General features: G+C 39.7%; 2 protein-coding genes across 2 annotated transcripts; both read right to left on the reverse strand.

Moving 5' to 3' along the window:
- Positions 1 to 1,506: 1,506 nt before the first annotated feature.
- Positions 1,507 to 4,057, reverse strand: LOC147337521 (TOG array regulator of axonemal microtubules protein 1-like). Its single transcript, XM_086262726.1, has 9 exons — positions 3,983 to 4,057; positions 3,435 to 3,774; positions 2,963 to 3,202; positions 2,674 to 2,797; positions 2,466 to 2,571; positions 2,128 to 2,366; positions 1,877 to 2,032; positions 1,693 to 1,779; positions 1,507 to 1,660 (listed from the first exon to the last, which is right to left on the reverse strand). The coding sequence occupies exons 1-9, from the start codon at positions 4,055 to 4,057 to the stop codon at positions 1,507 to 1,509; spliced, it is 1,521 nt and encodes a 506-aa protein (XP_086118852.1).
- Positions 4,058 to 15,628: 11,571 nt separating this feature from the next.
- On the reverse strand, positions 15,629 to 24,552 carry LOC147337522 (uncharacterized). Its single transcript, XM_086308961.1, has 9 exons — positions 24,206 to 24,552; positions 23,431 to 23,574; positions 22,115 to 22,277; positions 21,835 to 22,027; positions 19,747 to 19,800; positions 17,579 to 19,568; positions 17,397 to 17,462; positions 16,640 to 16,948; positions 15,629 to 16,139 (listed from the first exon to the last, which is right to left on the reverse strand). The coding sequence occupies exons 2-9, from the start codon at positions 23,537 to 23,539 to the stop codon at positions 15,925 to 15,927; spliced, it is 3,099 nt and encodes a 1,032-aa protein (XP_086165087.1). The 5' UTR covers positions 23,540 to 23,574; positions 24,206 to 24,552; the 3' UTR covers positions 15,629 to 15,924.
- Between the last annotated feature and the right edge of the window lie 189 nt (positions 24,553 to 24,741).

Below are 24,741 nucleotides of genomic sequence, written 5' to 3' on the forward strand. Positions count from 1 at the left end.
CTTCAATCATGAAACTGATCAATGATCGGCTTTTCTCTCGTTTGTTTATTGCGCTAAACAACAGCAGCACGTTTAAGTTTGATTAGCTGTTGTTAGAATTCATTTGATCTTAATTTCTAGTATCAGCTTATGTTTGCTGGAGCCACAGCTGTAAAAAAGGGCTGGTCGAAACCAGGAGATGTCCTTACTGAATCATCAGAGCTGAACTGGTGATGGAGAAACAGGTTTACCTTTTAGGTGACATGAATGAGTTGAAGGAAAGTTATCAACTGTTTCTGAGAGACAAATAACATCAAGCTCCTTTTTTTGTGTAGCTGACAGCTGGTAACTGTGCAGGGGCAGATCTAGCAAAGCTTTTGCCAGGGGGCCAGGTAGGGCATTAACAGGGAAAGGGGGACACAAAGATATACTTTTCTTTCTTGCTCTCATATAAAATATTTACCTTTTATTAAATAGTTATCTGAATCTTACAACCAAAGTTTGTATAATAATACACAAGATTGGCTGTAGACCATTGTTAATCATTAAGAACACTGTGTAAAAATAACAAAAAACAAAAAGTGAATGCAAAAGTGCATAAATATTTATTTTACGTGTTTGATGTGTGTGGCAGGGCGTGGTCTGCAGTGCCGCTGCAGGGGAGGTGGACCCACGGGCGTAAAGTCTGTGCTCTCTCGGCTGTTTTTTTTTTTTGGTGTGTGTTGGGCTGTGAGTTGAAAAGCTACAGCCGGCTGTGTGGGTACACCAACCATGTGTGAAAAGTGGTCCATAACGTAATGCTTCAAAGCGTGTTCATGGAAACATTGTCGGGTCTGCCGTGGTACAATGGGACTTCTGCTCATGAACCTCTGTGCACAACGTCTGCAAATCGGGGCTGTACGAAATCACCTCATCTTTACACAAAACTGTAAGCTGTCATCTGTGAGGCGTGAGCGGTGTTTGTTTTTACCATAGTTCATGGTGGAGAATGGCTGCTCTGCTGAGTTTTGCTCTCTGTAGCCGTATGAATGGCAAACTACACTGATTAGCAGCAGCATATAGGCACACGTCAAATTTCTTCTGAAATTATCGCTTTCTAGTATTTATTTAATATTTCTTTATGTTATAAAAATGACTTTGAATCCTGATAAAAATGCAAAATCATGGGTTAAAAATGAAAACAAGAGAACTAAGAATGCATTAATATTTGTTGACAGAAAAACAGAAACTGTATATGTGCCAACCAAAGTGCCATTTTAATTCAGATGAAAAAAAAAGGGATTTATTCATTCATTGTCCATTCAGGATCTTAAAAATGTGATAATAATAATGAAATAATACAAATAATGTAATAATAAGAATGATGTAATAATAATTAATGTAAATCTAAATAATATTGTCCTTCAGAGAAATAGTTTGTAGTCCTGAAGATGGAGAAGTTTACTCCTGCAGAGCGACTGGGACTGTCTGTGGTCATGATGGTTGAACCTCCAACCACTTTCCCAGCTTAGCCTCAGAGTGCTGCTGCTACTGTAGCAGCCGCTCTTCTCCTCTGTATTCATCAGGACTTGCATTGTCACATCTGGGGATCCCAGGCCCTGCTGGAGAGGAGAGCCTAGTCTGGATGCTGACCTGCTGCCTGTAATTATTAGCCTTTTTCAGGCTCTTCTCCACAGGATGCCTGTCTTTTTCAGGCTCTTCTCCACAGGACGCCTGTCTTTTTCAGGGACAATCTTCATCCACAAATTCATAAATTCATTGTGAAGGGTCAGTTTCGTGATGATTGTTCGCCCATGGTACCTGTGGAAGATTACAGTTATCATTAATTTTCATTAATTGTGTAAACTCACAGAAAATAAAACATTGATGCACTTCAAACCCATTTAAAAGTACCCACCTGGCTTCAGGTGCAGCATCCCCTGCCATTCTAGAGGCAGCAATTAGAAACCTTTCAGTGAAGCTTCCTGCTTTCAGGATGACGGCTGCTCCAAGTTTGTCAGCCAGCTGGTGCAGGTGTTGAGCCGCGCTATTCCTCACTGCGACACAGCGATGGCTGAGCAAGGACAATATTAGACACACAACTCAGTGAACATGATCTCTCTTTCATGTCTTCTAATAAAATCACTACAGCTTCTTCTCTCCTCTTACGTCAGTCCTGTGTTAAACAGAGCGCTCAGAATCCGTCCATGGCTGCAATTTTCCACCATGGCATCAAGCGCCAGATTGACCTCCTGATGAAGAAAGTTGTTGTTGGTCTGTGCAAGCTTCAGCAATAGAGCTCGGCCTGTTGTTTCAACTTCTGGGTCCATTGTTTTCTGGAGCTGAATATAGAGCTCATCGATGGTATGTATGGTCTCACAGGCTATTGCTGAGCGTTGGTTTTTCACCTAAAATGTGAGTGAAAATCATCAGTTGAGGCTGTAGTATGCACTTGAAGGGAAACTAGCTGCATGAAACACATATAAGAAACATAAAGTGTGCAATACCTCCTCAATGAGGACCAGACACACTTCATGCAGTTTAGTCTTCAGGATGTCCGAGTGGTGCTTTGCCAGAGACTGAATAGTTTGCAACCCCTGTCTTTTCTTAATCCTGTATTTACACAACACAACATTGAACACCACAAATAACACAGCCACATTATGCAGCACTGTTTCTGTGCAGTATTTAATGTCTCCTTACTACGTTTCTTACCAGTCGTCTGAAGACAGCAGACTAAAGCTGTGGGACAGGCTCTCTACAGGTGTAGCTAGAGGCAGGAGTTTGACCCTGCCCTCTCTTGGATTATTCTGACTGCACTGACTGTCTGCTTTCTTGTCTGATAATCAACGAGGTTAGTAAAAAGAAACTGTAATTTCTTCTAATTCGAAGCATTGTACATGATGCAGTGATTAATTGTTCATTAAAATCTTTTTTTAAAAATCTCTTAATTTAAAGTTTGATTATTCAGCATCTTCTACAGTTACTGAGGAAAACCACTTACCGTCTATAGGGACGACTTTTGCACAGCGCAGCAGCGTCCCAAGCCGAGGTCCTCGTTTTTGCGGTATGGGAACTGTTGGAGGTTTCTGAGTCAAAGGCTTTACTGCAGTAAATGTTTTGGTTGGTACTGTGTGTCCAGGTAAGGTTACAATCCCATCCTGGAAATGCTGCAGTTTTTCCAAAATAGGCCCAAATTTGTCTTTTACTGTCAAGACTCTTATTCCATGAATGACCTTCGTGTCTGTTTAGACAAAAAATAACTAAATAACTACAAATTGACATCTTACTAAAAAAAAACAACAACAATAAACATTTTTCTTCCTGATTTTTTTTTTCTTCAAAAAAGCATATAAAATGAATGGACAGCAAGAATGTGTGTAATTTAGCATTAAAATAGATAATCTACAGTGTCAAAATTTAAAATCTAAACTAACTGATTAACAGCAGGTTTAACCACTAAAGAAAAGCATCACCTTTGAAACGACCTGCTCCTGAATGTTTAGCAGAGAAAACAGGCAATTGCGATGGACAAGCTGCTCGAGGAGGTGGAGGAACTGGAGTGAGTGGTGTCATCTCAACAGGACGATCAATGAGAGGAATGGTCCTCAGATCACTTGGTGTGTGTGTGTCTACAGAGCTGAGGCTACACAGACTTCTTTTAGGGTCCTCCTGATTCCAAAAGGGGTCATCCAACCAGGGACTTATTTTCCAGCTTCTCTGGACTCTCTGTGGAGAGTCTGCGCATTGCTTAAGTAAAGGTGGGAGTCGCACAGCATAATCTCTGGGTCTCTGTGCGATATGCAATGTGTCTGCCTGTTGAAAGAACACATTTGTCTTACTGCTCTGAGCTTTGTGAAAGTCCAGGATCCTGGACTCTGTGGTGAAGCGCTGACAGTTGCTCTGTCTACAGTGACTTACACAAAAATTACACTGTGCAAAGCAGCAAAATATAACACATCTCTCAGAAACGTTTACATTTGAACAGCAGAGAAGTCAAGAATGAGTAGGTTTAGTTACTTACATCTCCACCTGTGCGTTTTCTCGGAATCAAATCTCGAAAGCGATGGAAAAAGTTATCTGATGTCTTTTCAGGCATGACTGAGATAAAAAGTGAACAAATTGTTTAGAAACAGAAAGTTTGAGTGTTTCTCAGTGTGTGAGTGACAAGTTCTAACTCAGCTGCTCAGTAAATCACTGTTAGGATGATGTCATATGGAACTCATTGTGAATTGTTTGAAAATATTCATATATATATATATACACTATTTTGTGTTTTTACAAAAATATCAGACATGTCTAAATCAAAGGCAGCTTATGATCTCTAATTATGATCTTTAATCAACAAATTTAAATAGACGTCCTAATCACAGCTTCTAAAACTAGACAACACTATACTGATAAATTCATATAAAACAGCAAAAAGGAGATAAAAGCACTGTCATAAATAGAGAAATAAGTACAGTAAATAAATAAATACAGTTTTTAAAAACTACAGAAAAAAACGTGTCATTTGCTACAACGACAACAAAATAGCAGTTTGGACAAAGCTGTTTCTTCAAGCTTCGCCTGCATTTAGGGGCTGCAAACCTCTGTCCCAAAGGAAGAAGCTGAAATCCTCCAATAAGGGGTGGGAGTCATTTAAAGTAGAGTAACTCATCCTCTACAACTGCCTAGTATTCAAGGACTCTATGTTAAGATGCTCTAACATGGTACAGTACCTTCAGAAACGCCCCAAATTTCTTATATACTGAAAATTAAATCTCTTCTCAGGAACCTTTTCTCGATTCAGTAGAAGTAGATCTAGTTCTATAATTATAATTATAGAATTATCATTATTATGCGTAAGTACAACACTGGCCCAGGCTAAGTAAGCTAACACTGACTCTTTTAATAGACATAATTTTGTGTAGGTGTTTTAAATCTTTGCGCATTTCCGTGTTAAGCCTATATTAGATTTTTTTAAAGGGTATCATCACTGCAAGATGAGCCTGTGATCAAATTTAGGTAACAAGGATACCTTTCATTTGCAATAATTAGTTTTAACTAGCTACATGAGAATAGGACCCTCTCTACCCGACAAGGGCAAAGCCTGGATGTTGTTCTCAGACAGTCGAGTTTCTACTATTGTTTGAGTACATGAGCATTTTAGTGCAAAATATATTTCAGTAACATCAGCACTTAACAACAAATCAGGAAAAAATGATTATTGTAAATGGATATGTTAAGGAAATATTTTCCCTTAAATGTTCTGGCTGCTGTTTATTCATAATAAGTGTCGGTGGTCAGTCCGCTGTTTGCATCTGCTGTTGAAATGGTGGGTGAAGCATCCATGTCTGTTTGAGAAGCCTGTGAAACTTTGTGAAAGGAGGCAGACATGGACAATGTGCTAATAAACTCTCATATGTCACGAGAATGTAATCAAGCTGCTAAGCAGAGGGAAAGTGTGATTTTTAGGACATTCAAGTCTAACATTAGCTGATATAAAATGAAATATGGAAATGTGGGAGGAGGAAGGAGTGGTGAGGCAGAAAAAAGAGACATACAGTATGGAGATGATAAAAATATGTTTAAATGGTCACATTTAAAGAGTAATTTGTGATTTTTGAATTAAAACTTTTAAATATCTTATAACTGACACCTTTTTAGTAGTTTTTGCTAATTTTTCAAGTACATCAGACCTTTTCCTTTCAGAATTCTCAAGGATCTTGAACATTCTCTCAAGAGCCTTTGCCTCAAATAGTATTCATAGTATGAAGGTAAAATGTTGCTTATGCTAACATTGTTGTGATAAATAATAATCTGTCTACTCTCTGTTTTCCTTTATTTGACTGATTTAAGTTGAATGTCCCTTGAAATGTAGTTACATCTGTGATTTATTTTTCACAGAATGACCCCAAAGTGACTGAATGAAAAGACTTTTTAGGGTTTACTGACTCTTTTGGTTATTCTGTAGATCGCTCAGCTCTGCGAGGGTCTATCACTCCGAATCAGTGTCGTGTCAGAACTGTACATTGTGATCAGAAGTTTAACTACATTCATCATGGACACGAATGTTATGGTAACTTTGAGCTTTTAATGATTTCTTTGAATTGTTCTCTTTCCAGCATACAACTTTATTACTAAAGAGGCATACGTTTGAATTTATTTGAATTTTCTCTCATTCACACAGGGCTACAGTTATATAAACAGGCTCAAATAGATCTATTCACTCACTTAAATATTCTAATAAATGGTGTTGGAGGCTCTACAATGGCTTTTAAATTGTCAAGGCTAAGTAATATTAAGTCCTCTTTAGTGTTCATGCTTGACTACAACTGGTAGTTTCTCTAAAAATATTTTGTTTGATAGCACTCAGTGGACTGACAAATGTGCAGATCAATGAGAAAGTCTTGGTTAGGATCTAAGGAGTCAGGAAGGTCTCTTGGAGACATTTCTAAATAACTCATCATAACATCATCAGTTCAATTGTTATGAATTATTATGTCTATTTTTTATGCTTAAGGACAACAGATGGAAATTAGCCCTTGGCTATAATCTGGTATGTTTACATTCATGTAATTTTTTTTTACATTTATGTTCATTAACATGCACTGTCCTAAATAAAATAAATAAAATAAATAAACAATTTGTCGTGACTCACAAAGACACATAGTAACAGGCAAACCAAACCAAAAACAAGCCTTTACTTCAGGGCCCTGTTTCAGGAAGCCGGTTTGGAAAACTCAGAGTGAAAAACGACACTCACGGTTGAGTAACCCCGAACTGTCCAACTCGGAATATTCCGTTTCAGAAAGGCTGATAACAATTAGTTCAATCAAGGCGGAGTTGCTTTAACCCCAAGTGAAGCGCGCGGACGAGGATACATAAAGCCCTGATAAGCGGAGCACAGATTAAGCGAGTCACCATGGAGACGGAGGGAAAGAAGGCGCGGTCAATGTATTTTACAGCGCTTGAGGCCGAAATGCTGATGGCAGCATATGCCGATAACATGCAAATTCCGCGGAAAAAAGTAACACAGCGACAGCTGCAAAAGAAAGTGAGCATGCATGGCAAAACATAGCCGACAGAGTCAATGCGTGAGTGTTAATTTAAACATTGATCTAGGGATTTCCACCCATTTAACACGTTATTTTATCATATGTTATTTTATTTGTTATTTTATACATTTTATTTTGTGACGTGATGTGAGCGCAGGTGCAACCCAACAGGCCCCAAACGTGCCTGGCAGCAAGTAAAAATGAAATATAAAAATATAGTCCAAACAGGTAAGGTGTAATTGTATTATGAGCCATAGTGCTTGGTCTGTTTGTCCGATGTAAATCAATTGCAGTTAGAGGTTACATTAATTTTCTGTCTGTAAGCACTTATTGAAATTATCTGAGCACATTACAAGTACATATTTGCTTACTCTGTATGCTCAAATGTGACCCGTTATAGCCAACAGAAAAAAAGCGGAGGCCCGAAAAACAGGTGGGGGTCCTCCTCCACCACCACTCACAGAGGCTGAGCAGTTGGCCCTCAGCCAAAACAGTGGGCGCCCTGTGGCCGAAGGCATCTCTGCGGGGACATCCTCTGAGTCAATAACCCCGCAAGACACAAGTGCCTACATAGGGGGTAAATTCAAAATAATACATGATGTGCATACATCCTTTCTTCACAGTCACCTTCGCAGTGCTACTCATTCATTTGATAAACTCTTTACCATAATGGATTATTTTGTAGTGAAGTTATTTTCCTACTGATTTTGCCTTGCCTCAGTCTTGGTTGTCTTTGAGAGCATAATGACAATGAAGTGTAAGGTGCTTGGTATGTTTGTTAATTGCCATTTGGTCCCTTGTAAGTTATAAGTGACCTGTATAAACCTCATATTCTATCAGTTGATGGTGATGGTGTACTGCATCTGGTGCAGCCTCCTGTTGAGCCAGACCAACATGCAGTTGTGAGTAATACTCCACAGATTATATGAGTTTACAGTAGAACAGCAATGTTGTTTATTTCTTTACTACAGGAAAATAATGAAGAAACATTGACAGCTGTTACAGAGGAGGAAGCAACAGAGACACTTTATGAGGTGTACATCTTTTAATACTTTGTGTACATGAAACACAGGCGACCAATAAAGCCAGTTGAACAAAAAATCTGTTTATTCTTCTTTCAACATGTTGAGGTGATGGGTCAAAGGAAATGATTGTGACATATGGTGTCTCTGACTGCTCTTCCATCTTGTATGTCCGTGGGAGGGTCAGGATGTTCATGGTTTGGATCACTGCTGATGTTTGGTTCAGAAGGACAGTGTTCTCCTCTAATTGTGGCAATGTTGTGAAGAATCACACATGCCACAATAATGTCACATGCCCTTTCTGGGGTGACCCTGAGTCTTTGCAGGCACTGGAACCGGGCCTTAAGCATTCCGATAGTCATTTCAACTCTGGCTCTTGTCCTGCAATTAGCCAGATTATATCGCTGCTGTGGGCCCGGTTCAGGGTCAGGGTAGGGGGTAAGCAAATAGGGTAAACATGGATACCCCCTATCACCAAGCAAGTAGCCAGTGAACTCTCCTAAGACAGAAGGATACACTTCAGTTCAAATGTCCCTGAAGCAATTGGTCTTTATATATTTTAAAGTATTTTCAACTCACCATGTCCAAATTTTGTGCTCAGTGTACATTCACGGAATATTTGTGAGTCATGGACAGAGCCTGGCCACTTGGCTTCCACATTTGTGATAATGTTGGCAGCATCATATATGATCTTCACAGTGCAGAGAACACAAATTAGCATCCATTACTATGATGAAATAATTTGTTAGTTTGAAATGCTACAGGGAACTATGTACCTGTACATTAATGCTGTGGAAAGACTTCCTGTTCACATAGTCTCCTTCATTTACTGAAGGAGCAATAATTGGAATGTGAGTACCATCTATACAGCCAATCACGCCTGGGAACCCTGAAAATAAATGTAAAATTTAAGTAGTAGTTCAAGTATCACCACATCATAAATTAAGTTTTGTTCATCCTGATACCTGCAATTTTGTGGCATCCCTCTTTGATGAATCTTGTGGGTCTATGACCGGGGAACACCACAGACGAGTACAGGAGACGTTTCAGTGCAACTGTAACATTCCTGACTGCCCGACAGACGGTAGCCTTGGAAACGTGCTCAGCGTCACCAATATTATACAGAAAGCTCCCGTTTGCAAAAAACCGAAGTGCAATACAAATAATATGTACAGAACTGAGAGCATGTCCGCGATGTGTCACATGCGTAATATATGGCCTGAGGATGTTATCCAAATAACTTATAGATTGTGCTGAGACACGGTAACGTTCGCACAGGAAATCATCAGGTAATGATAAGATGTCCAGACGCGCTCGAATCACTCTCTCCCGGCGGAGAGCTCTGCGGAGAATTTGGGCTTCGATATCTACCGGCTCTTCAAGGAAGGGACACGCCATGTCTGAGACTTCCTACTGTCAGGTTTCCGACAAAGGGGCGGAGACAGTCAGGGTTAGTTGTGGTAAACCTGCTAGGGGGCAGGTTAGCTTCACGGCGTGTGTCGTCATAGTGACTCACTCAGGCTGCAGCTGAACTCGCTTTGTGAAACCGAAAACCCAGAGTTTTCGTTAACTCAGGGTATACTTACTCAGTTTTTCCACTAAACCGGCTTCCTGAAACAGGGCCCAGGTGATAAAATGTATGAAGCCAACTGAGACGATAAACAAAATCCAAACTAACTGGAGACGTGCAGAAAAGGTTAACAGATGCTGCCACAAAGTGAGTGGAAGACAGCAATCAGGACACGTGGGAAAAACAAAATGCAGGTGCAGACGATTAAGAAACAAAATGTTAAAGACAAGTAGCTACCAAAATCAAACAGGAAGTGAAAACCACACCTAAATGGTTTAACTCAGACACATGAAATAACTAAACCAGGGGACTGAAAAGAGAGGATAAGATGGGAAACACTAAGTGAACGATATAAACTAAGAAGCCTGACATGAAATGGAAAATGCAGGATACAGCAGCGTCGCTGTGCCACAGTGAATGAATTTTGTAGCTGCCCGGATGGACAAACTAAATCTCCTGTAAAAATGTTAATCACAGTAACAAGAGGTTTGGTTGGAGGAGTAAAGACAAGGCTTTCAAACCTAAGAACATTTGGTGGTGGTAGCAACATACTCTGCGGCTGTTTTGCTGCAGTGGTATTGGTGCATTGCACAAACTGGATGGAACGATGAAGACAAAGGACTGCTTCATCATACTACATCAACACCTAGATGGTTAAAACAGTTAATGGTTTGTTATAAAGGATAGAGCAGATTAATGTTAAGCTTCTGGAGTGGCCTTTCTAAAGCCCTGACCCTAACCCAACTGAGAATTTGTAGACTACACTTAAAAGTTAGGCCGTGACTGGAAGCCCACAACTTAAAATTATAAAATAGCAGAGTGGTCACATAAGCCTCGGGTCGCTTGAGCACCGAATTCTTGCTTTTATTGAAAACAAAAGTTCAAAGAAAACATTAAAAGCCCTAAATTATCATAACATCCATGACGAGTGTATGTAACGTTCTGTCCACTGTACTTAAATCACATCGTACGTAACTTTCTTAGCCCCTATATCCCCCTGTGGTGCCTTCTGTTGTGCGCACTGTGGTTTCATTTTCGTCTGTTTCTATGTTTACACCACTGCACTGTTTAGCTGTCTTAAGACCTACTTTACAGAACTTACTGAACAAACTGAGCATTCTGCAAAAGCAAGTTTTGGCTCAAGTCAACCAGCTGAACAAGTATTTAAAGCTCAAACACCCCCGAGGGCTTCAGCCTTAAGTCCTCGTCTTCAGTGTAAAAGAGTTTTTCTAAGGATTAGGGGCGGGAAGACTCCAAACTAGTGTCAGATTAGTCTGGTGGGATTACTGACATTGCAAGTTTGTTGAAGATGCATCATAATTTGCATTTTTAATGCTTTTCAGCTACGCTGTAAATGTCCATTTACCTTGGTCTTGGCTTGTGAAATGAAAATATGATGGATGCAAGATGAAACGTTTGTTTATAATACTAACATTAGTTTTGTATTCTGAGACGTGCTAACACAATAGTGCTTTGTTTCAAAGTAATCACCCAGATGGGCTGAAACTGAAATGCCCTGTTTAGGAAAGCACGTGTGGTGTCTGAGGGATGGGCAGAGGAGAATGAAAGAATACCTGGCTGACTAACAATGGATAAACTAAGGCTTCACAAACAAGGCTTCAATCCCCCTTGGCTTACTCTGTAGACCATGTGTTTGATGGAACTGGAAGCTGCGATTCCATTGTCCTGCTGCTTTAAAAACAGAGAAAGAGCATGCACGCGCGTGTTTGTGTGTTTGTGTCAGTGAGTACATGCATGTGAGCCCCTCAGGACCTAATGAGAGTGGCTGTCACTGGAAAGAAGCCAGAACGAGCACACACACACACACACACACACACACACACACACACAAACAAAGCTGTTCTTTTTCCCCATGCTCAAACACTTGCAATTTTGTGTGTGTGTGTGTGTGTCCAGTTTATTGTCCATCTGTGGAAACTTGGTAACTGTCAGTTTTCTCTTCTCACAAACAATCTGTGTTGGTTTGTTCAGTAACACTTTACCGTTCTGTGGCCCTTCCAGGTTACATATATATATTTCAGTTCTGTCCCTGCTGGCTTAATGTGCGACAATATTGACTTTAAAGAATCACTACAGCACTTTCATTCTTGAATTTGCCTTGAGACAATCTGGAAAGCTAATCTTAGATATAAAGCAACTCCATATAAAGCCAAGCCTTGACTGGGTGCGACTGGGGTTATGAATATAAATATTTAATGAACAACCAAGGTGGGAGAAAAAAGTGAAATGGGAGGAAGTTGTCAGGAAGGAGCACAAAGAGAAAGGGAAAGATCCAAGAGTAGGAACAAACCAGACAGGCAGAACGAGAGAGGCGAGGGGAGGAGACTATTCACAGACAGGTAGGTAGAAATCAATTAAACTGTAAAGTGACTACCATCGCGACCTATGCTGAGATGGAATTCTATAAGAAAGTGGCAGTGATGTCCCACCAACAACCCAGTGGATAGGTACAAAAAAACAAAACGCAAAAGGATGAATGGGAGGACAGTAATGGTGGAGAAACCCCCGTGGAGCAGGCGAAGGGATAGCAGCAGAAACTTTGAAGCTTCTCTTGTTGAACCCCAACAACCAATGATGGCTACAAACTAGAAGTATCGAAAAGTGAAGGTAAAGACATCAAAACTGGACAATGTCACCAAAACACTGTGGATGGATACATACAAGCAAAAACTGCCATCCATGGTTTTCCCTCCTTTAGGAAGGAGTTGTTTTAAATGCTGGTTTTAAGTGTATATTTCTTTTAGACTAAAAGGCAGGTTTCTTCCTGTTAAAATGTAGTTTTTCCTTCTCACTGTCACCAAGTGTTCGCTCAAAGGGTTTTTTTTTTTATTGCTGGGGTTTCTCTGTGTTATTGGACGTTTTCTACATTATAAATTTAAGCACCTTGAGGCAAATGTTGTTGTGATTTGGATGGATAGTTTTCATGAAGAAATCAGTGGAGTCATCCATATACTAAATAAATATATTTACCTAAATAAATGTTGTCATTGTTCCTACAGATTATTGATCTTAATACATTGAATGAAATATTTGTTTCATTTTGCTGTTCCTGGAAAGTACATCTTAACAGATTCTTAAAGCTACTGTTGGACTTATTTAAATATTTTTATTATTATGAAGAAATTTACAAAGAAAACTGGTCTTGTCACTTTCTTTAGAACATTTTTTAAAATATCTCACAAACTGATATTGAACTGATGCTCTTTGATTGTGCCACATGTGGGAACGAGTGTGTTTTTTAAAACAGATTTGAATTCAGAGGTTAGCTAGTCAAACAGCAAACAGGTACTTACTGCTAAAGATACAGACAGTAAAAGTGGACAGCATACCCTTGGTTTCGTAACATAAAACTCATTGTTGTTGCCATGAGCAGCACAAATGTGGTCCCCTTGAACGGATTCTTAGTTTTATTGTTGTTATTTTCCTCTGAGTTATCAATTCACTAGTTAGCAAACAAAAGCAATGCAAGTCTTTAGCCACAACCAACATTATGACGTCCTTTTTCATACTGATAGACGATGGCGCTAAACATGTTTTCAAAACTTTAGACACTTATTTGTTAAATCCATTTTTTGAGAGCAGAGCTCGGTGGTGTAAATTAGCCTTTATATATGTAGTGTTTCATGTCCCCATTAAATCACAAGCAAAATATTGGACAGAAGTTTTCTTTGTGAACTGAGATTACATCTTGTGACGGCAAGTGGGCTGGCCTTGTGTTTTGCTTTTTCTGTTACCCATTTCTTGCAGGTAGGTGGAGCTGACCCAATTACAGATGCAGCACACCTGAGAAGGCCAGTCCGGGTGTATATAAAGACACCTTGACTGAACCAGCGATTCTGGCTCTTGCTCTGGCTCTCGCTGTCTGGCACCCATCTTGTTCATTCGGAAGTTTCAGTTATGGCTGTTATGGTCTTTAAATTGTGTTTAAGTTGCTTTACCTTATTTTTCATTAAATATGTCTTACAGCCTTTAAAAACCTGTGTGTGGTCTCCCACTTGCATGTCACTTCCTATGAGCCGGGTTGTGACAATCTTGTCTTACAGGGAATAATTGTGTGTGGGGGGGACTATGTCACAGTTTGGGGGTGTGCATGTGTCAGTGCTTCGCTGTGGGTTTGAAGTTTCTTGGCTGAAATTTCCAAACTTCCAGAGCTTTTCCCCAGACATCAGAAATTCAAAGAGGAGCTCTTTGAAAGAACTAAAGTCTTTAGAAATGTCTTCAGGGAATGATTGTGAATAGTGCACTTGTGTGTATCTGTGAGAGATACAGAGAGAAGGGAAATAAAGTGAAAAGAAGTCCCTTGGTATCAAACACTTCTGCGAGTGGCACAGTTCACAGAGATATGATGATGTATTCATTTGATAAGGATGTTTGCAGAAGGCAGATCAAGAGCTGCCTTATATTCACTTCTTCATATGTGTAAGGGGAGTGCATCAGGATGCCAAAGGATGGAGGAAAAGGTAAAAAAAAAAAAAAAAAAGAAAGTGACACCTGTTTAGTTCATAGATACAAAGAAGGAGGGAGGTGCTGCCTGGCTCTGATGGATAATCCAACAGGTGCTACAGTGAGGCAGGCAGGAGTAAAGCAACAAGAAAAACCCATCTGCAAGAATAACCATAGAAAACAACAAAGGCATTTCGTATCTTTGACTGATATAGGAAGAAAATTTTCAAAATAATTCTTTATATGGTTTTAGATGGTGTCCTAATGCAGCCACAAAGCAGTTCTTAAAATTGTCTTTTTTTTCTTTCTTTTTTTTATTTGTGTTTACCACTTTATAGCATCACCTCTTCGTTTAACAAGAGCCCCTAAAAAACATCTGGGAGCTGAGGAGACCAGCTGCTGGACTTTCAAAAGAGAAACTGGTCACAGATGGCCCCGCCCCTCCCTGAGCCCGGTTCTGCTGGAGGTTTCTTCTTGTTAAAACTGAGTTTTTCTTTCCTACATTTGCCAAGGGCTTACTCATAGGAGGTCGTTGTTGGGTTTCTCTCAAATAGTGCTAGAATTTTACCTCAGAGTAAAAAGCAGCTTGAGGTCAGTGTTGTGCGTTGATACTATACGAAAAAAGAAAAAATGAATTGAAATGTAAACAAAAGTACCAGCCCTGATTTTACATAAATAGCTTGTTGTGTTTACCATTATTGTTATTGAATCATCTTGGGAAAACTGTGGCTTCATGTCAGATGTGACCTTAGCATGATTTAGCATTATTTAACATGTTTTAGTAATCTTGGTTGGGTTTCTGTGTGCATGACGATGGAATGATTATTAAGAAAGGTACAATGACCTTAACTAGTTTTTATCTAACCCTGCCTCACACTCTGTGCCTGTTAATTTGAAATCTGCAGCCTCCTTAGAAACAAACGATATGCACACACACACACACACACACACACACACACACACACACACACACACACACACACGTGTTTTCATGATATATCAGTACCTATGACAAAAATGTGACAAATGGGAACGTGCCTTTCTGAAGGTCCTAGAGGCATGGGAATCACAAAAAATTTGACCCATGCTTCCAGGAACACGCCCATCTGTTGAGATTTTGGCTAGGGTTAAATTTTGGTCAAACCTGAATTTACTGCTACTTATGAGGACACTGTCAGGTTTATGTGACTTATGAGTACCATAAGGTCACACACACTGATATTTCATGTTTAGGTGAATTGTGAAGCCCATGGATACACACATAATTTTCAAGTATACATGACTTATAAGGACCAGGTAAGGGTAAGGTCTGTATTTTCAGCTTGGCTCCTTTTGAGATTACAATATAATAGGCATGGATGCACAATAGTAATGCTCACCAGTCGGGTAACTTCTGACAGAAATATCAGACATTCATGTGTTAATACAACACAGTAAATCTGAGCTGTATAGAGACTTAAAAAGAGACATAGCTCAAAAATGTGGTCAGTCTACTTTTTAAGTCTTAATATTGTATTGCATTAATTTTGCAGTGAATGTTTATGTGAATAAAAACATGGAACATTTTCTGCCTTTCTTATTTTTTAATTACAAAATGCACCCATAATAAACAGATTTATGGGTATAAACAATGCAATGCAGAGACCTGTAATACTGAAATAACTGTGAGTGACCTGCAATACTGAAATAACTGAGAGTAACAAACTATCTCCCTTGAGTATTAACTTATGATGGCAAAAACCAGGAGAAAGGACTGAGTAACTTAGTCATTACTAACCCAACAGACAAAGTCAAAAATTAAAAAAAAATAAAAATGAAAATCAAGTTAATTTTAACTGATGCAGCATTCCTGAACCTGCATTTTGTAATTTTATTTATTCATCTTTCTTTTCAATGCTACGATCCTGTTGTGGATGTAATACTTTATGGCAACCCAGTCTCTGCCTTTCAGAGCTGCCGGCTCTGCTTGGATGCAGGAGTCACATTCCTTTTTGCCAGGTACTTTGCAGCTTGTTATGAAATGAAGTAAGTGCCGCTCAACAGCCTTTACTTCATCATCTGTCCACTTGCACCTTGCCTTCCCAGCTGTCATAAATGGAAACAAAAAATATATATCTTAATGCGAATGTAAGATAAGAGAGAAAATATTCTAGTTTCTAATGTGAATACAAAATGTTCTTAAACCTTGCTTTCTACTGGAGCACTTTAAAGGAGCAATAAGCACAATTCATCATACTTAGGTTGAAGGAATTAAAAATGGCTATGTGAATAATTAGAGGTGTAATTTCATCTGGAGTACAGCATGAAGTCACAATCCCTCTCTCTGTGTTGATCTCCAGCCATAGACTTTGGTTTGGTTTACAGGCAGTGCAAAACAGCACACCTAGCAGTGAAAAGATATTGCTTAATGCTCCTTCAAGGATGCTTGGGATGAACCATTTGAAGTGCTGTGTTCTGCTGGGAATCAAAGAAGATGAAACGGATTATGATAAAAGCTCTTAATAGTGTCATGCCTGAAAAGAATAAACATGTCCATTGATAACAAGTATATTCACTTAAAACATTTTGTATATGGGTACCTTTACCCTTTCCTGGTGCAGTGTTGCTGATGTTTTTGCTGTCCAGGGTGGTTGAGGCAGAAGCGCCCTCCATATTGTCCAGGGTGGTTGAGGCAGAAGCGCCCTCCATATTGTCCAGGGTGGTTGAGGCAGAAGCGCCCTCCATGTTGTCCAGGGTGGTTGAGGCAGAAGCGCCCTCCATATTGTCCAGGGTGGTTGAGGCAGAAGCGCCCTCCATATTGTCCAGGGTGGTTGAGGCAGAAGCGCCCTCCATATTGTCCAGGGAAGCTGAGTAAAGTGTGTGGCTTTGGTTCCCAGAATTCTTGGTCCTTGAGCCTTTGAAAAGTAACAGTGAAATATGAGAATTAATGCATTTTTTGTTTGCATTGTAGGCAAAGTCAGCATTGGGCAGTGTGTAATTTTACATTTGATATGAATATTTTACATGTGAACATAATCTACTAATAATACTCATCAATACTCAGGCATCTCCCTAGAAACACATTACTTGCATGCACTACCTCTCAACTTGTGTGCCTAATCTCACAGAAGTGGACCTCCTAATCCTTATATTTAATATTTGCCTTTGTATTGCTTATTTATGCATTTTGCCAGACTTCAATGTATCCAGATCTTTTAGTACCATATTAATGAATGGTGTCTACCATTCTGTCTAATTTATATACTGCTGTCCCTTAAGCCCATCTAACATGACATGAACCTATTAACTGTCTCCAGTCTCATAACTTAAAGATATTATCACACACTGGGCAAGTCAAGATACCTTTGTGTTGTTGAGGGTCAGTGATGGTTTCTCCACTGGAATCATCATCACTTGTAACTGCTTCATCTTGTTGGGGAAAAATAATCAAGACAAAATATTTATATTAGAATCTGCTGAACATTCACAAATGTTATATTCAAAGATAACTATGTTTCAAAAAAAAAGAAAGAAAAAGAATTCACCATCAGGATTGATCACGATGTCATCCAGCCCTTTCCCCTGCAGGTCAGACAGTTTTCCTTTCTCCATTGCAATCAACAGTTTGCTGACTTTTGCAAGCTGCAGGGTACTCTCTGGAAGCCGGTAGAATTCTCGATGGACACGGATGTCGTGTCCGAGAAAGGTGGCAAGTTGATCCATTTCATTTTCTTTTAGATTTAGTACTGTGGACAAAGTGGCAACTTGTTTCCGCAATCTTGTTGAGGTAAGGGCCTCTGGGTACTTTGCACCACATTTATTTGCATACTTGCGAAAGCAGTCAGAGCCTCTGTAATGGGAAAGGACACCTGGGCGTGCAAACAAGTACACATTCTCTGTGTGGACTTGACACTCACTTCTGGCTTTTGCGAGGAGCTCCATTGCAGTGATCATGTCAGGTGTGAGAAGCACAGGTACCATTCTTGATCTTTTACCACGAATCTCAACTCTGTCAAAGTGCTTTGCAAGTTTCCTTTCAAACTCAGTTAGGCCGATCATAATGTCAGGATTCAACTCTGTGCGATTCCGGGATGTAAAAACCTGGAGCTCCATTTTTGAAACTTCTCCTTGCCTTTTTCTGTTAAATAGCACTACCTGCGTCAAAGTCACTTGAGCAAGATTTCCGAAGGTTGTGCTGTTGGGTTTTTCCTCAAGGTCCTTCATGTACATTGCGGACTTAGTAGCAAGAAACTTATGCAGCAGTGACACATCCTGTGTAAATGGCAAAATCTGTGGTTTATTCCATTTGGCTTGTTGAAGTGTGCCCAATGCAGCAGCTGAAATGGACTCTGACCACTTTTTTTCATACAGAGTGGCAAACTGCTTGGCTGACTCTGCAACATCATAGCGATTTGCAATGATGGCTTTACACTGCACAATGCTTGCAACTTTAGCCAAACTGTGTCCCAATTTCAAAGCCAAGGATGGGGTTTTATATGAGTTGCTCTCCTGCTCATAACCAGCAACAGCTCTGACTGCTTGTATGACATGGGGAAAGTTAGTAGGCATAACAAGGTCTTCTGTGCTCTTCAAAGGTGTCATAGCTCTGGCGGTTATCAATAACCTTGCGATCTCTCTCATTTTTTGGCGTATGTAATCATTCCTTTTCTCATTTGGTTTTCTGCCATTGTACAGTGACTCACCAAGGCTAAGAATGTCTCTTTCACTCGTTACTACAAAGGAAATGTCATCCTGATTCATTTCACAAGCAATCTTCCATACAGCTTCATGAACTTGATCAGGTTTCGGTAATTGCAGATGCATCCGTCTTTGCCCAGAGGGAGCTTCCTCATTAAACCTCTGAGGGCACCTTCTCACATGCCTCCAAAGGCAATTTCTTGCATATAGTCCTTGACAAAATTTACAATGACGGTAGTCCTCAGATCCTGTTGCAGTAGTGGGTCTTCGACAAGCAACCATTTCTCCAGCACCAGAAGTTGCCACAGTAGCATTATGGTTAAAGTTTCCCCTCTTCTTAATAGAGCGCAACAAATCTCTTCTTTTGCAGGATCTTTTATCATAACTGAAGGCGCTTGCAACTTCCGGCACATTACCGTGGGCAGATTCAAGGTGTCTTGCCAATTTAGCAATGGCCTTTTTACAATATAGACAGTATTGCTTCTTGTTGTACTTGCTTTGTCTTTCCGTGTTTGGCAAAGGTAGGACTTTTATGGAGCTGTTTTTAGGTGATGTGACCCCTGATGAATCAAAACTGCGGCTTGTTACCGAAGTACTGTGACTGCTACTTCTCAGTGACAAACTAAATGTTGTAGGTTTCTCTGAACTGGTGATCTTCCCACTGTGTCCTGAAGCCGTCTCCAATGCCATGTCATTTAACGTATTTTGGGGAACCACAGATTCTGTGATTTTCATGTCCACACTATGGAGACTTGTGTCAGAGGAACTGCCACATGAATCTGGGAAATAGTCTTTATCTTCATAATCCGTACAATCTGAGAATTCATCAGTAGAGATCTGAACGAAAATGGAGAAAAAGCATCTTTGTATTTATTAATAGCTAGAATGTCATTCCCCCTCCAGTAGCAGAACATTCTGCAATCCATGACTTGATGAAAATGCATTCATGTAGTAAATATGCATAATTACATAGCATAAACAATTTGAATGAAGAAGAAAAAGGCAGCTGGCTTACCTGCTCTGAGGTAGCTGTCTGGTGAAAGGTGAGAACTCGAGATTTTTGTCTGGCCTTACATGAAACGTAACAAATTCAATGTTTGTAATTATAATTCATTTGAAAACTAACTCAAAATTATTATGCAATTCAGTATACTGTAAAAAACATTGCTAGTAGGTTAAGAAATGAAAAACAATGCATTGTAACTTAATAGTGAGAATGATTTAACATACATATCACACACTTTGTGTCATGTCATTTTGACATAAAATCTTGGGTGAAAATTCATTTGTGAACCCTGTCAATCATTAATTATATTTGCTGAGATGAAAGGCTGCATTGAGTTCACATATATGTCACAGATACATTAGTGAACATTATTACAGAAGGATCTGACTTCCTTATGCCAGATTCTATAGAAACTTAACACAGTACAGTTCTGCTACCCAACAATATGAGGACAGTGTAACACACACACTAGAGTTGTTGGTCCAACCATATGAGGACGTATTCTGAAACACACTCATGTTCTTCACAGCTTGAAACAATATGAGGACATGACGACTGAACACATGTAGAGTTCATGTTCCTGACTTCTAACTTGTCCTGCTGTTGTCAATAAAAGCTCTAAACCCAACACTGATGTAAAGCCATCTATTTCCCCAGAAATCCAATCATGTAAACTGATCAGCTTCAGGTTAAATGGACAAAAACATGTGTAAAAGGACAAAAATATTAAATTTAATTGGAATAAAGACCAAATTGATGCTTTAAAACCCTCGGAGGGTTTAAGTCAAAATAGGGACCCTTTGGATTTTTGATTCTCAATATATCAATCATTTTAAAGACTAGTTGCATGAAACTTGGCCATGAGGTGCATTTTAGGATTATTTTTAAAATTCAATGATCCCCTCTATGGTGTGGTATATAGCAAAGGAGATTCACATAAGTGTTACCTCCTGTGTTCCTCGTACCATTTTGGGTCCCATTGACTCCCATTATAATCACATATTTTCGATATACTGTAATCCTGACATGTGATGATGCCTTTCTCGTGAATACCTAATGGATCTAAGCCTCAGCCTTCAAAATAAAGGAAAAATAGGTTTTGGATCAAATGAGCAAAATATTAGGTACAGCACCACCATAGACATTTTCAGTGGTTTTGAATGCAGGACATGGTTATCTTACTATGCAAAATACATGACAATAAAACAGCTCACCACCATAAAATAGTCTTGATGTAGTGGAACTGATATAACAGAGTGGTGTGAATGTGATTGAGAATATATTTATACTGTGTGTCGGTCGCAAACAAAACAGCCTATAGAGCCGCCTTCTTGAAGTGAACAACGGCAGCCTGCTCCGTTTTTTGTTTTTTTTCCCTTCTCTGAACCTCTGTCAGTGTTATGTTGCTCCACTTTGCACACACTGGCTCTGAGCAAGTGAGTGGAGGGGTGCAAAAGCAGCCACGTGTTTGCAGAGCAGAGGGGGGAGGGGCAGTTGTTACTCTCTCAGTGGCAAGTCAGCAGAGCTGGGGGAGAGACAGAGAGAGATCCTTTTCTATCTTCTTGGATTCAAGTGCACATTTGAAGTCTGTGAGAATAGTTTGCAGCCTTGTCTTGCGAGTCATTTCTGCACAGACGCCACGAAATGCACAGACGCGCGCACGGACAACACAAAGCGCACGGTCAATTTCGGGGAGGCTCTTGCTGAGAAAGAGCAGCAGTGCTCATCGTGCAAACAGCACATTATTATCGTAACTGCTGCAAAGATATATATATTCTGAAACACACTCATGTTCTTCACAGCTTGAAACAATATGAGGACATGACGACTGAACACATGTAGAGTTCATGTTCCTGACTTCTAACTTGTCCTGCTGTTGGCAATAAAAGCTCTAAACCCAACACTGATGTAAAGCCATCTATTTCCCCAGAAATCCAATCATGTAAACTGATCAGCTTCAGGTTAAATGGACAAAAACATCTGTAAAAGGACAAAAATATCAAATTTTGTCAATAAAACCCTGCACTGATCTACTCTGGTCTTCATAACTAGAATAATATCTCTGTACTGCACAATCTATGAAGAGGATTTACTTACCAGAGCTCGCCATGGCCACATAGATTCTCCATAGTCATAGGTGATTTCACTCTCCGCTTGGATATTTTCAATAGCAAACAAGCAGAGATGAGGTTTATCCTGGACTGCCAGCTGTTTCATCTTGCAGTTTGGGTACTTGTGGTCATCATTAACCAGCCGGCCAAGTGAGTCGTCTTCACGGGAGGCATCAATGCTAAAAGTGAAGAAAAGAACATATGTTTTGTTCACTAAAAACATAATGTTGTAAAGAACAACTGATATTGTATATGCCTTTACTTACCACCATGTGCTATTTTTCCATTTAAAATCAAATAGGAAAGCAGTTTGCTTTTCTGTGTACTTTTTCTGCCGCTTGTCCCGTTCATGTTCTGAGATAAGCTCCCCACGGTACTCGACCACAAAGGATCCCTTTTCAATTGGTTCAGAGGCAAATACACCACGTCCTAATACAAGATGTTCAATAAGTAGCGTTAAGTAATACAATCCAAATCAGGTTTACTGCAGCTGATCAGCCACTGACAAAACATATGCAGAACAAACAATCACAAAATGTTTTAATTGTGAGGGGAACATCTAGATCAGGGGTGCCCAATCCCGGTCCTCGAGAGCTACTGTCCTGCAGCTTTTAGATGCATCCTTGTTCCCACACACCTGAATCAAATGAATGGCTTGTTATCAGGCCTTTGCCAAACATGATGGCATGCTGAAGAGATCAAACCATTTGATTCAGGTGTGTGGGAACAAGGATGCATCTAAAAGCTGCAGGACGGTAGCTCTCGAGGACCGGGATTGGGCACCCCTGATCTAGATGCTTACGTTCAGGGCTGCAACAAATGAGTTGATACAATAAATAAATGCTAATAATAAAAAACCAATTATTAAAATAGTTGGCAACAAATTTCAAATACATGAAAATATAAAACATTTTTTAATCTAGATGATAGATAGATAGCTAGCTAGCTTTGGGAGGTTCCCTCAGGGAAACTGAAGCAATTGTTATATATTTGTCACGGTCCGGGGCAGCGGCCGTGTGGAGAGTGGAAGGAGGACCCAAAACGCAGCACTTATTCAGGTGTGAGGGTGATTTATTGATAATATCAAACACAAAGTGGAGATGGCAAACAGAACTAAGGACGAAACTAAACTGGGATAAACTACACAGAGGAGTGGGAAACCTGAACATGAAGGGAGAACAGCAGGGAGAGCACGCAGAGGATTACACCAGGTATGAACACAGACGACGCGACGAGGAACAGAGGCAAACACACACTATAAATACACAGAGAGACACTGGGAAGTCACACACAGGTGGGAGACACAGCTGGACCTGATTAACCTGATGAGACAGGGGAACACTAACACCAGGGACCAACAGAGGGAGCACAAACCCAGAACCCAGTGTCTAAAATCCCAAACACAAACCATCCCAAAACAGCCATGAATAATAATGAAAGTAATAACAATAAAGAACATAAACACAAAGTCACCGAGTCATGGTCGCAGGGCCATGACAATATTATTAAATATTATAATAAACATTAGTTGCAGCTCTGGTAATATTCATGCAGTAGCCATAAGGAACAACATATAACATACCTTTATAGTCATTGATCCATTGGGCCTTTAAACAAGTCTTGTCACTTCCAGATAAAATAAAGTGAGCAGCCTCTGCTTCAGGACGAAGTCTGAGTCTTCTTTTTGACATGTTCTTCACTCTCAATCTGCTCAACCTGTACACATCTTCATGAGAAAATGACGAAAAGTCAGCAAGACAAAACCAACCAGTACTTTCTTTACATGGTATTTTAAATAGTATTTTTCTGCCTTAAATCACAATGCATTTGCTAATCAGACTAATATACCAGTGCAAACACTTTGCAAATGTAATGTGACATTAAATTACCTTCACGAATAATTTTAACATGCCAATACACGGACAAATACTGTAAACTGTGCACTTTACTACCATTACTGAAACACTAATGTCATTGATTTGTGCTAAACAGGAAAACATTAATATTATCATTTAAATCCCAGAAAACATATCTTGAAATAAAATGCGTGTTGCAGTAGCCTACACTTAAAAAGAGCTTAGACTGACTGTCTCTGCAGTTGCAGATGCAGAGAGGGCCGCAGGCCCTTTAACTCCAGTGGAAATTTAAAAACAATTAAATTTAACTTCTAATATCTGTTGCTGAAGATAAAGCTAAAGTATATTTATTACCATTTATCATCATGCACCATTTTAACTTTATTCAAATCGATTGTGTGTTGTTTCCATTCCATTTAGCTAACATTAATTAGCTTGTTAAACATACAACTTTACCTCGAAGCGTGCGTGAAATCATGGATATCAAAGGTAAATACATACGTCAAGATAAATCTCTCCTGAGTGCTGAAGGTCCCGGATGTGCCGTTCACGCAGAGCTCCGGCGAGTTTGTATCTTGCCGTGACCAGCAGCTCTTTGGTTGAGGCTTTCGAACAATCAGATGCATCTTTACTCACTTGTTGACCAATCAGAGACGTCGTTCTATGCTCCACTGACGAAATGCTGCATCCTCTCACCAGCCACGGTCTCTCCTCGTCCATTTAACAACAAAAACACAGCAACACGTGCTGTATTTGAGGTAGGAACACTTGAGAACTGTCACAATGTTTTGCAAACTGCTGTTACAGTTAATTTCGTTCCGTTAATTTGTTTGGTTCCTATTCTTAAGTAACACTTAATACACATGTGGTTAGCTTGCTGGTCTAGTTTAAGTTAGCATGGGCATGCTGTTCACTGATAGAGTAAGGCCAAAATTGTCCTGATATTGTCAGTGTGTTATCATAAACATGTCCTAATTTGTCATGAAAAGAAGAGCAGCACCCCTAGACCCCCAAGTGAAAATACAGATAATAGATAA

The sequence above is a fragment of the Aulonocara sp. 'chitande type north' Nkhata Bay genome, linkage group LG2, assembly GCF_057382095.1.
Source record: "Aulonocara sp. 'chitande type north' Nkhata Bay isolate Kocher_YH1m ecotype deep benthic linkage group LG2, A_spYH_male_GT1.1, whole genome shotgun sequence".
Classification (NCBI taxonomy): Eukaryota; Metazoa; Chordata; class Actinopteri; order Cichliformes; family Cichlidae; genus Aulonocara; species Aulonocara sp. 'chitande type north' Nkhata Bay.